At 42.4% G+C, this 14,800-nt stretch overlaps 1 protein-coding gene across 10 annotated transcripts in view; it reads right to left on the bottom strand.

The window, feature by feature from the left end:
• LOC130513723 (partitioning defective 3 homolog) overlaps positions 1 to 14,800 on the bottom strand; it is a 239,643-nt gene that overhangs the window by 165,703 nt on the left and 59,140 nt on the right. For 9 of the 10 annotated variants that reach the window (XM_057012690.1, XM_057012694.1, XM_057012689.1 and 6 more), the window contains one exon: positions 6,974 to 7,148. The exons of the other annotated variant lie outside the window; for it this stretch is intronic. In XM_057012690.1, coding sequence (XP_056868670.1) covers positions 6,974 to 7,148 — 175 coding nt within the window. The remainder of the gene's footprint in view (positions 1 to 6,973; positions 7,149 to 14,800) is intronic. 10 annotated transcript variants of the gene reach the window in all.

Consider the following 14,800-nt stretch of genomic DNA (forward strand, 5'->3'; position numbering starts at 1 on the left):
GGCCGCTACTGTGAGGCCTCTGTTCGACAGATGAAAATATTTTGGTGTTTAAAGCATCCTGCTGAGAAACGCTACTGTGTGTGCTTATCTCCACAACTCTCATACAAACATAGGACCGTTTTCTGATCAGACAGATGCAAACATCAACATGCAGGGGTCAGGTGGGTCACAGGCAACAAGTGAGAGTGCATCAGAGGCACAATCTCCTCAAATGTAAAGCCAAAAGCAAAACAGGCGGAGCGGGGTGCTTCTCTGCACTAAGGGAGGAACTTTTATCAGACTTTAAAAAAGTGGACACAGAGTCCTTGGAAACAGATGGTACTGTGATGTGCCGCCTCTGTGTTTTTGGATTTGCATCACTCTGATCCGTCACGCACAGGAGAACATCAGGATTTCATAGAGATCCCAGTCAGAAGAGGATGAGGGATAGGCAGCGGTATAGAAAACCTTTTCATCCCTGGTTTTTGTTCAGTCAGCATTAGAAGGCTGTGTAAAATATGTAATTTAGCAAAAAGCCCCACTGTGACAATGGAGGCAGCATCAAGTCTCCCAGAGAGCCGCTGGTATTGACAGGTGTTTACGGGAATATGGGGTGTTTCAAGGTGCTTTTTGCAGCTCTAAGAAATCATTAATTCTGTCTGGATCGCCATCGTTCTATCAACATGCAGTTCTGGATATGAAATATCACTTGCTGGGTGTATGATCTGCTGCAGGGTCTCTCCTCACAAGCACAGCTGAAGTTTCTGTCAAGAGCGAAAGTTCTACAGCTCGGTCCAAACTTTCAAGTTACCGGAATAAATCGGAGGGAAATAAGGCAGAAGTGTGTATAATGATGAAATGTGGCATAACTTTTAAGCAAGTGGCCAGCAATTGAAGTGCAGAAATCCCTGATTATGACCTGAAAAGCATGAAAGTTTTGTGAATTTGCACACTACTTGAATGAATCTGACATCACAAACACTTTGGGGGAGAAACTTCTGGAGTTTAGGGGGGTGGGAAGGAAATCCATATTATAAATGTGGCTCGGATTCATAAAAACTGGAGAATTTAGTTCGAACTTGCTATCATTTAATTTGCAAGAATACATCTGAAAAGAAGTTCAAATTTAAGGTCAAAAAGTGAGGAGTTTGATGTTCATCCAAACATTTCAGATGCAGAATTTCAATAAGTTTGTGGTTTCTAAACAACTGTAACATGGAGTAGGTCAGTCTGGTCTTGGCTAAAGACCGTCACAGTAATTAGGTCAAAATAGCAGAATTGATTCAGGGAGTATAAACGATAAAGTATGCAAAAACATGTCTGATTAAAACAGTCTGGGACTGAGAGCCAAGGAAAGTATCTGAAAGGGATCAAGTTTGCCGGAAGATGGGAATGCATTAGAAGGGCGTTCTGGGATTTCCTGCTTTGGGGTTTCTATCTTTGTGTATCTGATGAAAAACAGAAGGAGGGAAAGTGGAGGGGGATGACAAATGTGTAGCTGTGGCCAAGAGGAAAGATCGCTCTTCTGGTTTATTTAGCTAGCGCATCCGTGTGGTGAGATTGTTTCAAATGATAATGGTCCAAATCAACAAGATCGTAACAATGTTTCTACAATTCTCCTCATATTTGAGAAACAGTCTTGCAAAGGAAAATGAAATGTGTGCTGGTATTTGATGGAAGTGCTTCAAATATAGATTCAACCCCAACTTCAAAAGTCCTTCCACTGCGCAAACTGGGTGGGATGTCTCCGTATGTCTGCGGCTGCTCCCCTCACCCTTGGAGGTAGAGACTTATGGGTGACCTTAAACAGAAGACAATGAAACAGATGCATGGAGAAGGTGAGGAGCTCTTACACAAGGAAGACACAGAGGTTGTTTGCAAGGGCTGCAGGGATAAAAAAAAAAAAAAAGCCCGGAGGCACAGAGACGCTAAACCCCCTCGAGGTGTTTGTGGACTCAAGGTGCAGAGTACGAGACACCGCCCTTGGATGTTTTGACCCTCTCAGTCTTGTGCACAATGTAAATGAACTAAATGTGTCATAACCAATGTGAAGAAGATGAGCCTGCTGCTCAGCTGGGGCAGAAGATCAGTTCCATTTTGGCACAATTTTTCAATATTAGACATAGAGGCTCTGACACCAGGCTCCCCTTCTGCACTTCAGGTCCACACTTTCAATATAACCACGGTGACTTCTGAGTCTAAAAATAGTATCTATTTAAACAATTTGATAAACAAGTCCACAAGTATTGATGAATAAGATTAGTGTTAAATAAAAGTGTTTTCATATGCCTGGCATTCGTCTCTGCAAAGGCTCATCCCAAGTCTATGACTCAAAGCCGTGTCATCATGAGCGTGATTTACAATAACACTACATAAACATTTATGCAGAGAAAAAACAAGCCGGACATTACGAGAAACCGGAGGCAGACAGATGCCGTGTGTCAGCAACTGACAGGCAGACACATAATTTTGCTAAATGTCCTTCTGTGGAGTGTCTTCGGAGATGACACCAGAGTCAGTCCAAACAAACACTGGCAGCCTTCCCATGCTCTGAGTCAGGGGATACGGCGCACCGTCATCTGAGTTTATTTCTGCGGGTCACCAAACGTCAGTGCCGTGGTTCCATAATTGGACCTCCGGTGTTGATTTAAGCCTGAGACAAGTGACTCCCACAACTAATCTTGGCCCAGCTCTGGAAGTAATAAAGCAGTCGACAAACAGTCTCTTTCAAGCCCATCCCCTCTCACGCTTGAATCCGCGGACACCGTCCAGCCACGGCTCGACTATGAGAAATAATAACAGCACAATCTCAGCAACACTTTTTTACACTCTAAGCACTTCACACTTCATTACCAAAAATGTCTCCACCATTTAACAGTGTCAGCTATTGCAATAATTAGCTGTCAGAAGCTTCAGGATGATATTATGACAGTATGAGTGTTTTTATGACTAATAATCCTGGTGGCGGTGTACTAAATGCCCACTCATCAGTGTTTGAACATTCACCCCGGACCTTCTCTATGATCCCATCTACACGATAAATCTGATTAAGGCTTGACATAACTAACAGTCTCTTCACAGACCCAGGTAGAGGAGAGGCAGTCTGTGGTCGCACAAGTGGCGGCGGGTCTGAAAGTGCTTTCAGCGATCTAATGACAATGATGCAGGCTAACATCATCACCACTGAGTGCAAACTCAGCTCTGGGGATCTTTTCAGAGCTGCTGATGCTCATTAGCAGGAAGTTGTGAACATTACTAAGACGTGCTGCAATAAGCACATCAGGATATCAGGAGAGAGCCTATTTCTTTATATTTACAAGTAATTTTATTTAATCACATACCACAAAAACACTTCTTGAACCTGAATTGTGCATGATTGAAGTAAAAATCAAAAAAAAACATTTTCCTCTTATTTTTTTCATTAAAGCATCCACTCATTTTATTAAGTCTTCAACAAACTATTAAACCTAAAGTTTTTTTGTTTTTTTTAGTGTCAATCTACCACTGCAGAGATAATACTTTGAGTTGAATTTCAATCCTTACAGCAAACACACATATATCTGTAGTAAAATAATAAGAGGAAACACAAACTGTGATTTTCCGATATCTCAGGCGGCTGGATTGGACGGCCTCACCTGCATATACCATGGACATGAGAGATTAAATAAAGAGTTCTGGAGCAGTGCGATAGAGAGAGGGCAGATGGGGATGATAAGTATCAGGGCCTGCTATCAGACCCAGCATATGGTACCAAACCTAAACGTGGTACTTTATCTATAATTGGCAATCGCTGCCTCGGTGCATCCAAACCTACCAGGAGAGCCCACAGGGGTGGCACGCTGCTTCAGACAGTCCATTTCCAGCCATCAATTATATCCTCCAAATGGCATACTCATGAAAAGTCCTGACAAAAATACCCAGGGTGCAGTTCACTTTGGCCTCATCCATTGCTTGTGTTTTAATCAGACCCAGTCTGTTGTGTGTCCCATTGTGGTGCTGCATCAGGACCCTCTGCCTGTGACTACGTCTAAGTTTAGTCTACTTGGCCAGATTTGTTGAAAAAATACATTCTCACGTGTCTACAATGAAATCACAACTTATTTGTTTTCATCAGTCAGATTGACAGTGTTGCGACACAACTGCCGCCTATTGGATATATATGGAATCGGGTTTTGATCCATGGTGAAAATGGGTATCTGGCAGTGTGTGGGAACCTTTTCACATACCAACATCCCATACTGACAGAACCAATTTTAGATCATCAGATGTTGATAAATAGATTAGGGTACATGAATGCTCTAATATACTGTATATGAACCACATCAACTTTTCTTGTGTTGATGAGAGAAAGATGTCATTTTGCCCCTAGAGCTTGGTTTTAAAGCACATCTATAATACCACAGTGACTGTTTATGGATGAATCTGATTCTGAATAACTTGGACAAAGTTAAACCTCTACAAATCACAAGTAAAGGGTCCACGTGTCCCCTCACATATTGTGCCACTTTGTTCAAGCCCACCATCTGTGGACAACAGCAACAAGACAGAAAGTTTCAAGCATGACAAACAGTATTTGTGCTGCAGTACAATAAATATGTGTGGAGTTTAGACAATAAAAAGAAAACTAACTTAAACGTTTTAGCATTGTGTCACAATTAATCTAAATTATATAGACACAATACCCTGCGGCAAAACACAGGGGAAGCACAAGCAACGCATAAAAATGACAAATACTAAACAAATCAATGAATCACGCAGGAAATTACATTTAATGCGTAATGACTTGGCCTTAAATCCGGAGAGTCTGAGAGGAGGGATGCACTACAACAGTGAATTAAATATAAAAGGTTCAGGAGAATTTTAGTAAAGTGGGTGTTTACGTCACCCCTCCTACAGTCCTCTGTTTCTTTGACAACATTAATAGTGCAGCCTTGGTGGTAAAACAATATAACTGACTAATGACTAATGTGTTCAGGTTTTTAGAGCTCCTGAAAAGAAATAGACTAAAATGTGAGTGTGTGAAAATAAGAATCACAAGAATGCTTTAGTTTTTGCGTTGTTAAACTATTTTATGAATCATCCCTGTGTTCGTTTTCTCATCGGTGTCAGTGTAACACGAGTGCACAAGAGCTTATTAACTCAATTCTGAAGCCTTCCTTTCTAAAGTACATCCTGCTAATATCACTAATGGCCTCATAGTAACCTTGTCATTGAGAGCTTCAAGGACCAGGGGGGCAAACCCTCAAGGACTGGACAATCAGGACAGCGAAGGAAAGACAGCTGATCAATGTGGGGTTGGGTGTCTGAAAGCTGTAAAAACAGCAGTGTGCAGTGCAAAGAAACTCTTCAAGGTGCAAATTTACAGGAGGTCAATCAAATGTGGGTCCAATTGTTTTGATGTCCAATTTTTCTGACAGTCCACATCACTGCCAGTCAGAAGTACCAAAATTTCTTATATTTCCTTTGACTCAAACAGCTGCGGGTGATAAACTAAGCGACAGAAGGGATTTTTTTATTATAGAACCTGATTTCTGATGCACAGCCATTATTAGTCCACTTCATCATTAGGTCCAGTTGTCCTCTAATGTTTCATGTTCAGCAAATCAAACTGTTGCAAGGTGTTTAAACCACAGAATCACATCTTTCCTTGTGAGTCCTTGTTAGTGGTTGAGTGTTGAAAAGACATTAAAAAATGTCCAACATTTCCTTAATCATCTGAATTTAGTGGTCAGCCTCTAAAGTCTGTGTAATTCTGAGAAAATAAAATTCATTATTCTAATTTACATTTCATCTCCAATCCAATTATTAGCAGTTTGACCTGCTCGACACATGTTAGCATAGCAATCTAAAATGGGCTCCCATGACGGATGCGAGCTTTGGGTATTTGGGATTTTTGGGAGTGGAAAAACAATCAATATGGCTCTAAAAGATGATGATTTCTAATTGCTATAATTCTCTGCCTCAGAGCACAGCTGCCCAGGGCGCCGCTCTAACACTTTGTGTCTGAGCAAAGAAATATCGCTGCCAGTAATATACTCATCTACATCTCGGGAGGCGCCATCGCCCGTCTGTCTTCCTCATCTGCCTGACCGTTGCTGATTGTCTGTGTATGTGTCTGACTGACTGTCTGGGTTCCTCAATCTCTTCTTTAGCACAAATATGTTGAGGTGCCTTTCAGTCAGCATCCATTAAATATCGTCTCCAAGGAACATTAATCCTTCTAAACGGTGTGTTCACTCTTGGATCGTGCCCGTAACACGGTGCATCCAGTTTGGAAGGTAGCACGCATGCTGATCATTACTTGCCTGCGTGATAAAGTCAGAGATTACACCCCATAGTGCTCGTTCCATCCGTCTTGTTGTCTATCATCATTCCCGCAAAGCTGCTACAGATACATGCAGCACTAACCACTTCTGATTTCTAAAAATCTTGTCATAATGATGCTATATCAGAAAATATACAATTTAAGGAAAAGGGCCAGAAATGTATTTTTGTGGGTGGATATAAATTCCTTTTATCTCCTAACCCAGGGTATGATCTAAGGGTGTCCATGGCCACCTCGTTCATGTGTGTCAACTCTCCAAGTGGGCAAGCTTGTCTCGTTTTCTATTTCTAGGCTCATGCCTCTCTGTCTGAGTCATCCTACACACTGCTGGCACTTGCACTGTACAACTAAAGCTTGTCAAGATGGACACTGGTCAAAAATAAGGGGGGGGGGGGGGGGTGTTTGAAAATCCAGACAAAACCACTGCAGAATGAACTGGTGTAAACTAAAGTCAAGTAATAGCAAAAACCTGCAGATGGACGGATGGATGGATGGATGAATGGATGGATGGATGGATGGATGGATGGATGGATGGATGGATGGATGGATGGATGATGGATGGATGGATGATGGATGGATGGATGGATGGATGGATGGATGGATGGATGGATGGATGGATGGATGGATGGACAGAGGGATGATGTAATAAGATTTTTTTATTGTACTCACTGGATCGCAGTGCAGTTTGCGTGACCTCAATCTCACTGTGGGTCTGGTAGGGCTGGAAGGCTGAAGCTGTACTCAGCTCACCGGTGAAGGGCTCAGGACTCTGGGTGCCAGTGGAGCTGGCGCTGGTACCATCACCTCCATTGTGAGGATCCTGCTCTTCATACACGGCTATCAGCTGGTGAGAAAAGGAACACGCTGTGTCAGTTTGGCTGACGGGCCCTGACATGCTCCCACATGCGCTACAGTAGTAACCTATTATTGAGACTCCTGAGTGGTTCCATTCCCAGTGAAGTAATAGTTGACCAAGATTCCCAGAATGGACACAGAACCACTGTGAACGTTCACGACTGACAGGTTGTTAAAGTTTAAGCAACGAGTCCACCATGAGTCTTGTAGGATTAACTGTTTATGTATTTTTTCACAATGTATTTGCTGTTATTATTACACTCACACAGTAAACTCCTGCATGCAAACATGTTTAGAAGCATTGATTTTTATTTTTATTTTTTTAATTATTATTCAAATGAAAAGTGTGTATGTATTTGTGTGTCAGTCTCTGGATGTGTGCCTCTCCTTGCCCATCTTTGGTTTACTGTTTATTTACTGTTACAGGTTTACTGTTGCAGGATGGTTTTGCACAATTAAAGACAGATTTTGGTGGTGTATCGTGAAGCCGAGGCACCCTTCACCCGCTTCACTCTGAGTTCGAAGGTGCATTACTAATTAGCTCAGGCTTTGGTTACAGGTAAATGTTGAACTTCAAATGTGGAGACAATTTTGTCCGCACAATAAAAAGGTAGATTTGAAATCACTGACAAACATAGAACAAATAAACAGTACTCATATGTGAAGACGTGAATGTGGCAGTAACACAGATCAAAGTGATGAGTTTTCCCTAGAAACATTGAGACCACATATGCAAGCCAACAAATCATTTCTGACAAAATAATCAGGCCTCCCATTCACATGCTGCTGCAAGATTTTTGCAACCTGATGAGCTGTCTGACTGCCAGCTGCCCATTTAGATACATTATGAATACCGCTGGTAAGTGTGATTTATTTGAAGATATACTGCAAATCCCTCTAATTAGGTCCACTTAGCAGTGTCTTCACATTCATTCACAAGCCAAACACTCCAGAGCACTCTGCATCACCATAATATCCAAATAAAGTCATCTACACTCCCCATCCCTTAATTAACTGGGTCCATTTATCCTGCATTCAATATGTATTGCTGTTTGATTGTCTGTACCCTAATTTGACAGAGAGGGGTCCTCTGCTGTGGGTGTGGGAAGAAGAATAAGTGTGGCCTTCTACTGTATATCCGCTTAACCAAGATGCTACTGAATGCCTGTCAAAGCGGAGCTGCAGGGTCGTGTTACCCTTCACACAGTTACACAGACTGTGATGAAGTAAGATCAAGTAAAAACACAACCTATATGAAATAGATCCACAACACCTTAGTGTTAGCTATTGACACATTCACTGAAGGACTAACTATTTTTATGGAAGTGGTAATAACATGAAGTAGCAGCAATTTTAAATATAAACTACAAACTGCTGTTAAATGTAGACATGTAAATCTGACTCCTGTATAATACATTTGCATTGTGTGATTGTATTTTTATTTTTTCTTAAATGGCTACACAGTCAATGTCAATGTTGAGGCAGAGACATTAAGACAATAACTCATATTTGGAAAGGTTCCCCATGCTGCTGCTTCATCTTGTATCAAGAGTAGGGGTGGTGGTGGTGGCATTTATGGCCAAATGGAAACCTGCTGCCAGTCTTCACGTTTGGCTGTTTTTCTGAAGTCATACGGCAAATGATACATTCTCTACAAGGCCCCCACAATAAAAAAATAATTTATAAAAGGGCAGAGAAAAGCAGCCTGGTAGCATGTGAGTTTGAGAAACATTCCTGTTTCCACACCCAGAATAAACTCCGGAGCGATTTGAAAAAGCTATTTGGCTCATACCTGCTTCAGTTGAGAGAAGCAGAAAGAAAAGAAGAGGTGACTGAGTCTTATTTCATGGGCTTCTCTCACTCCAGCAGGAAGCTACAACGTTTGCTGCTGCCTTAAGCCCCTGGAGCAAGGCTGACACTCATCCACTCTCAACTCATTCCACTGACTGTCACAGCAGCTGCCAATCAAGCGCTTCCGTACCTAAAAGCCCCAGGGTGGCAGAAGAGAGGCAGGAACTGAGGATGGAAGGAGACAATGATGAAGGGTTAAGACGTGGGGGGAGGAGAGAAGGCAAAGAGTCTAGGAAAAAAGACAGATGAGGCTGAGGCAGACTATACGCATCATAGGTGCAAGCTGGATTTGGGATTCAACATTTCCATATCTATAAGGGAAAGAGGAGTGAGACAGGGCATCGAGAAGCACAATCTCAGGCGTTCCTTTCATGTCAGCCTCCTTTGATCTCCCCCTGCCTTTTGGCAGCAAAAACGGAGAAGAAGAGGAGAAGGCGAGAAGGCAGCTGAGGAGGGGATAAGGAGCTCATCCGACAGCTTCTCTCCATCTTTTCTCATCTATTCTTCAACCCCACCCCAGCCACGAAATACACCAGGTCCCTTCAGAACCTGTGATCTGACAATATGCTGGAGAATCCGGGTTGAAACCGGACAAAGCTGACGTTAAGTATCCTCCGAGTGTCACAATACAGAAGTTACTGGTGGCCGGGGTGGCAGCCCCTGCACTGCCACCACAGACACGGAACACGTGTCCTGCTACGCATTGACGCTAATCCACAACAGCCATAAATGGCTTCTTTTTTTTCATTCAACTGGAAAGAACAGCTAAGATGAGTCTCACAACAGGAAAAATGTCACATATTTTGTTACTGTTAAAGAACATATTGTACCATTCTGCATCCTGTAAGTAATTTTCAAAATTGTGTTTATCCAAACTTCTCCCACCCAAAAGGCAACACTGCCCATTATGTCATTTTTAAAGCCAATGCAAGAACACGTACGCAAAGGCCACACCTTGACATCCTTATTCATGGTACAAACTACCCCAACTCTCGAAGCTGTCATAAATTTTAACCAATTTATGCCAAAAATCAACTTTACTCATTCTTCAAATGTGTGTGTTCTGCCTCTTTGAGGTGAAGTGGTGGGGTCCAAAATGCTCCCACAGAGTTCAGGTTTTCATATCCTTTCGTGGTCATTTATCATCATTTTATTTCCAGGGCAGCAGAGGTGGAGAGTTATTACAGCCCCACTGCAGTAAAGGTGGAAACTATGAAAGCCACAAAAAGCCTGAAAACTAAAGTGTTGAGTAATAACCGTGAGCCGTGATCCTTCATCCACACAACACTAATTCATCTACCTATCCCTCCTTCATCCATTCAGCATTTTTGACACATCATTTTTCACTCAGGCACCCTTTAAAGAATCCATCAAAGAGCCAGATATCTAAATACACAACACAAGTGTTTTGTTCTAAACTGGGGAGAGAAAAGATATTGAATCAATACTGAGAAACTGCACTGTCATGACACACTGATTACTGCAAAAACTTTCTCACAAACAAACAGTGACCTCCAAATAGAACCAGTTCACCTTACGCAACACAATAGACAGCACTCCTCTTCAGTCTCACAGTTTTTAATATTTCATCCTTCCCCCCTCCATTATTTCATGAACAAACCAACAAAGTGCTTAGCCCTGTATTTTCTTGCTCATTAACACCATCAAATATTCAGAGAATAGGACTCCAGCACTTGGGTCTGCCATCACTAGCATTTCAAATGAGCCTCCAACCTCACCCCCGGACCTGAGGAAGCGTATGCATATTTCAGGCGCTGTCACAGGGGCTTGATGCAAGGGAAACACACTCTGAAGGCTGGCAAAGATAAGACCTGAAATGATGACACACAAGGTAAAGTAAATGTTTAAAGCTGGTGCAACACATCGAATACTTCCTCCTTTCTCTGACATCCACGAGGTGTGAAGACGCAGCACAGTGAGAAAAGATACAGAGCAAGCAAAGTTTAACCAGATTATTGACTCATCCGTTTTAAATCCACTCGGCCAACTTCCCCTGGCCGCCTTTGATGTTCTCCTCCTCTGACGCGAGCAATGAACCCACACGTCTTTGAGCAAGCGGCGCCCACGCCGTGCTGACGGGGGAGGAAAAACTCCCGCTTACGCCCACCACCAGCACGTTCTGCTGTGTATATCAAAACCTCCACACCTGAGCTTGTGTGTCGACTTCAAGCGCGCTCGACACATTCTGAATTTAACAGGAGGCGGCAAAACACATCGGTGAAAGTAATTAGGGTTAAAAAAAAACAAATAAAAAAAAAACACAGAAATGTGATGGGCCACAATGCATGAATGCAGAACAACTACTATGCTGAAATGTAGTGTTCGTTATCCATTATCCAGGCCTCAGCTTGAATTTAACATTGAGTGTCGTCCAGTTGCGTTCTCACCACTATGGGCTTGTCCTCGTTGTCCCCACCTGTTCTAAACTCGGTACCACAACTTTAGAACCTTCACTTGTTCCCTTGAAGAACCTGCTTTATCCACCTTCAACCTCTTATGCTGAATGCACAAAAAGTACAGACTTAAAGCAGCATTGATTTTTATGACACCCCACATTTCTTCTGCTGTCTACACAGATTTGTTCGGAGCACCTTGAAATGTACTCTAAAAACCGGCTTTACGGAAATCTAATCAATGCAATGAACCTAACTGCAGCTCGGGCCCATTACGATGTGCATCCCATCTAATAATATAAGTAATAGAATTTAGAATCTTTCAGGGCAAAGCGCCCTTCATTCTTTCACTGGTTATTCACAAAGCAAGAGGAGAGTTATTAAAAACTCCACTTCAAGGGACCTTCGACCAAAATAACAAAACGGAAATTATGAAACATTTCACGCCTCCCCGATGGACAAAGATGAAGTGCAAAAAGGGGTGTGGGGGTCATATACTTACTCCGTATTTGCAGCCAGAGATGATAAAAGAGTGTGGGGCTTACTCACTCCCTTCCCGGTTGCCATGTGTCTCGAAGTCTTTGCCAGGGGCAGGAACCTTCGCCGCTCTGTTCCGTCCCTCGCATCTCTGTCAGAGAGCCGCATCACTGATTCACAGGTGTTTGTGCCAGAAATTCAATAACAAATCTACATGCCTGCATCTGAGTTTAATCCTGCAGCTACGTGGACTCGGGACGACATCAGACAGCAAACCAGATGTGTCCTTGTGGTTGGGCCAGCAGAGGATACCATCAACAGCACCGGCGGAGGGAAATGTCGTGCAAATTTTAATAGTTTAACTTTTCTTCATCATCGGTCGATGACAGGTCTGACATGAACGTCTGGTGCTCTCAAACAAAACCCGCCAGAGCTAAAAACTACACGAAACAGTTAACTGTACCACAGATGTGAAGTCCACCCCAGTCCAAATTCATGATAATAAATCCAGCTCCTGCAACACGGTGATGCAACAGAAATGTAAGTCATCAAATTCTTCCAACAAAGTCCAAAAGATGCACATCTGCCTGGAACTGTCTCATTCGCTTTCCAATCCATTTTCTCCTAAGATTGTTCAGACATGGAGTCTGGCCTTCAAAATAATTGTGCTTCTCTTGGCAAGTGCGTATTTCCTCCAAACTAAAACATATTTAATTACAGTTTTGGGGGAGCTTCAAGGGCTTTTTGATTCATTTAACATGCATCGATTTTGTCATTTCCTCTTTGTTGTATTCGAAAAAATGTCTTTTGTCATCACAATAATGACTTTTTGAAGAAAGAAAAAATGTCAACACAAAGACGGTTCATTGCACGAGTAAAAAAGTTGACCCAACAGATGCTTTAACCTGCTCCTTCTTTCACTACTTTTTGCCAGCTGTCTGGTTTGTCAGGTGTTTAATTTAGTGTTTTCCACAAGGTGCTGAGAGAGATGTCAAGAAGTCAACAGCAGAGGATCTTGGCCAAACAAAGACTTCACTTGTAAGACAGACATCCCGGCCCACAGCTGCACTCAAGTGAAAGTGATTAAAAATGACTTCCAAGCTTTGACCTGTAAACATTATTGTCACAATTATTGTGTCGTCCCCCCCATCGCATGGGATGGCCTCGGGTGAGGTGCCTGATTGCCCGGGGCCACTGAGTCTGTGCTCATGTGTATGCAAATCAGAGCTTGGAACCATGAAACAAATGCATCAGTGTTTGAAGTTTAAAACCAGCCACTTGGAATCCTCTTATTTGATGCATTTTTTTTTCTGATCTGTGCATTTAAATGATTGAGATTGTGAAGATTCGTACACTAATGTTATGCCCAGTCCCATGGTGGTGTAGCTCATGCAGCTACACACCCGAAATTGGTGATACCATTGCAAGCCAGCATTTTTTTGGTGTTGTTTAGTCAGCCAGTAAGCTAACATAGGAGACATAAAATCAACAAGGATTCAAATGAGCAACAGTGCTACTAAACTGCACATACAATAAGATTTGAGAACACACCTGGGATTAGTGACAATGCTTGTCAAATTCAACATGGGACTATACTATATTTTAGGTCTAAAGGAATGAATCAGAAGCTTTTTTAAACTATAACAGGAGGGCCTGGCCGTTAGCATTATGAGCATGTTAGCGTTGCCATGACGCGAGACCTTGCAATCCTTTGCATTAAAGCTCATACACTCAAGATCATCCACTGCCATTATACGCTGCTGTGGCAATGCAGGGCAGACAGACCTACTGCATAACAGGGGCAATAAATAAAAATAATGTTCAAAATGATTAATTTAGACCTAAAATATTGTGAAAGTATAGTCCCATTTTGAATTTGACTGAAATTGGCCTTTAACAAGGAGTAAAACACTATCACTGACAGACTGAAATGCAGAAAAAAAACAGTGAAGTGAAGACTGGGGTCAGTTTAAAGAATTTCTTAAATCAGTCTTGTCCTCTGAGCTCCCTCCCTCCTCTCTCAGTTCAGGTTGGAGTATTAACACGGTGACTTGTGCCCTCTAGTGCACGTCACACACAAAATAAGGAGTAAATCACTGCAGCGCCTATTAGTCTAAGAATATTTTTTATTCTGTTTTTTTTTTTCTTTTATATATGGGTCTGTGATATGTTCTGTATATTAAATCCATATGTGTGAAGAGGTTTGAGGAGCTTCTCAGAATGAACCCTCTGAACAAAGCAGGAGAATAATGTCCAGAAGCACTTTTTCACATAAATTGTTCACTGTGCTGTGCCCGCTGCATAACTGGTGGGTTCCAGGCAAGTGGGAGGATGAGGGGGGTTATGTCTGGGGACTCCTGCTGAACTCCCATAACCTCAATTATTCAGCATTAGAAGGTTATTGATTTCCTGTTGGATCGACTTACTAAGTTGCGGGCATTGGGACAATGACATGCTATAGTCTTCCCTGGGATGAATCTTTAAGAATGGAGTGATAGATACAGTGGATGGATGGGAGTCTGTAAGAGGTTGAGAGAAAAGAGATACACATCCATGGGAGAGGAGGCTCTAATTAAAGGTACTCTTTATCAAGGCTGTGATAGATGAAGATGTCAGAGCTGCAGGCTGGTCAGTTAGCGAGAGGGCGGTTAGTTTTCTGTGACCTTACAGAGGGAGGGTGATGCAGAGGATGGGGTTGCGGGATTCCCATGACTAAGGCTCCCACTGAAAGTGGAACAATATTTATGTTAGAAAGCAAAACTCTGTGGCTGTCAGATATGCAAGGAAAGACTAATTGGTTTGGGATAATGGTTATTTTTACTGGTGTTTACATTTCAGTGGAGTTTCCCTAATCGCCGTCAGTGCCCGCACCGAAAAACAAGATCGTTCTGCGATGCAA

This window comes from Takifugu flavidus, chromosome 17 (genome assembly GCF_003711565.1).
Source record: "Takifugu flavidus isolate HTHZ2018 chromosome 17, ASM371156v2, whole genome shotgun sequence".
Classification (NCBI taxonomy): domain Eukaryota; kingdom Metazoa; phylum Chordata; class Actinopteri; order Tetraodontiformes; family Tetraodontidae; genus Takifugu; species Takifugu flavidus.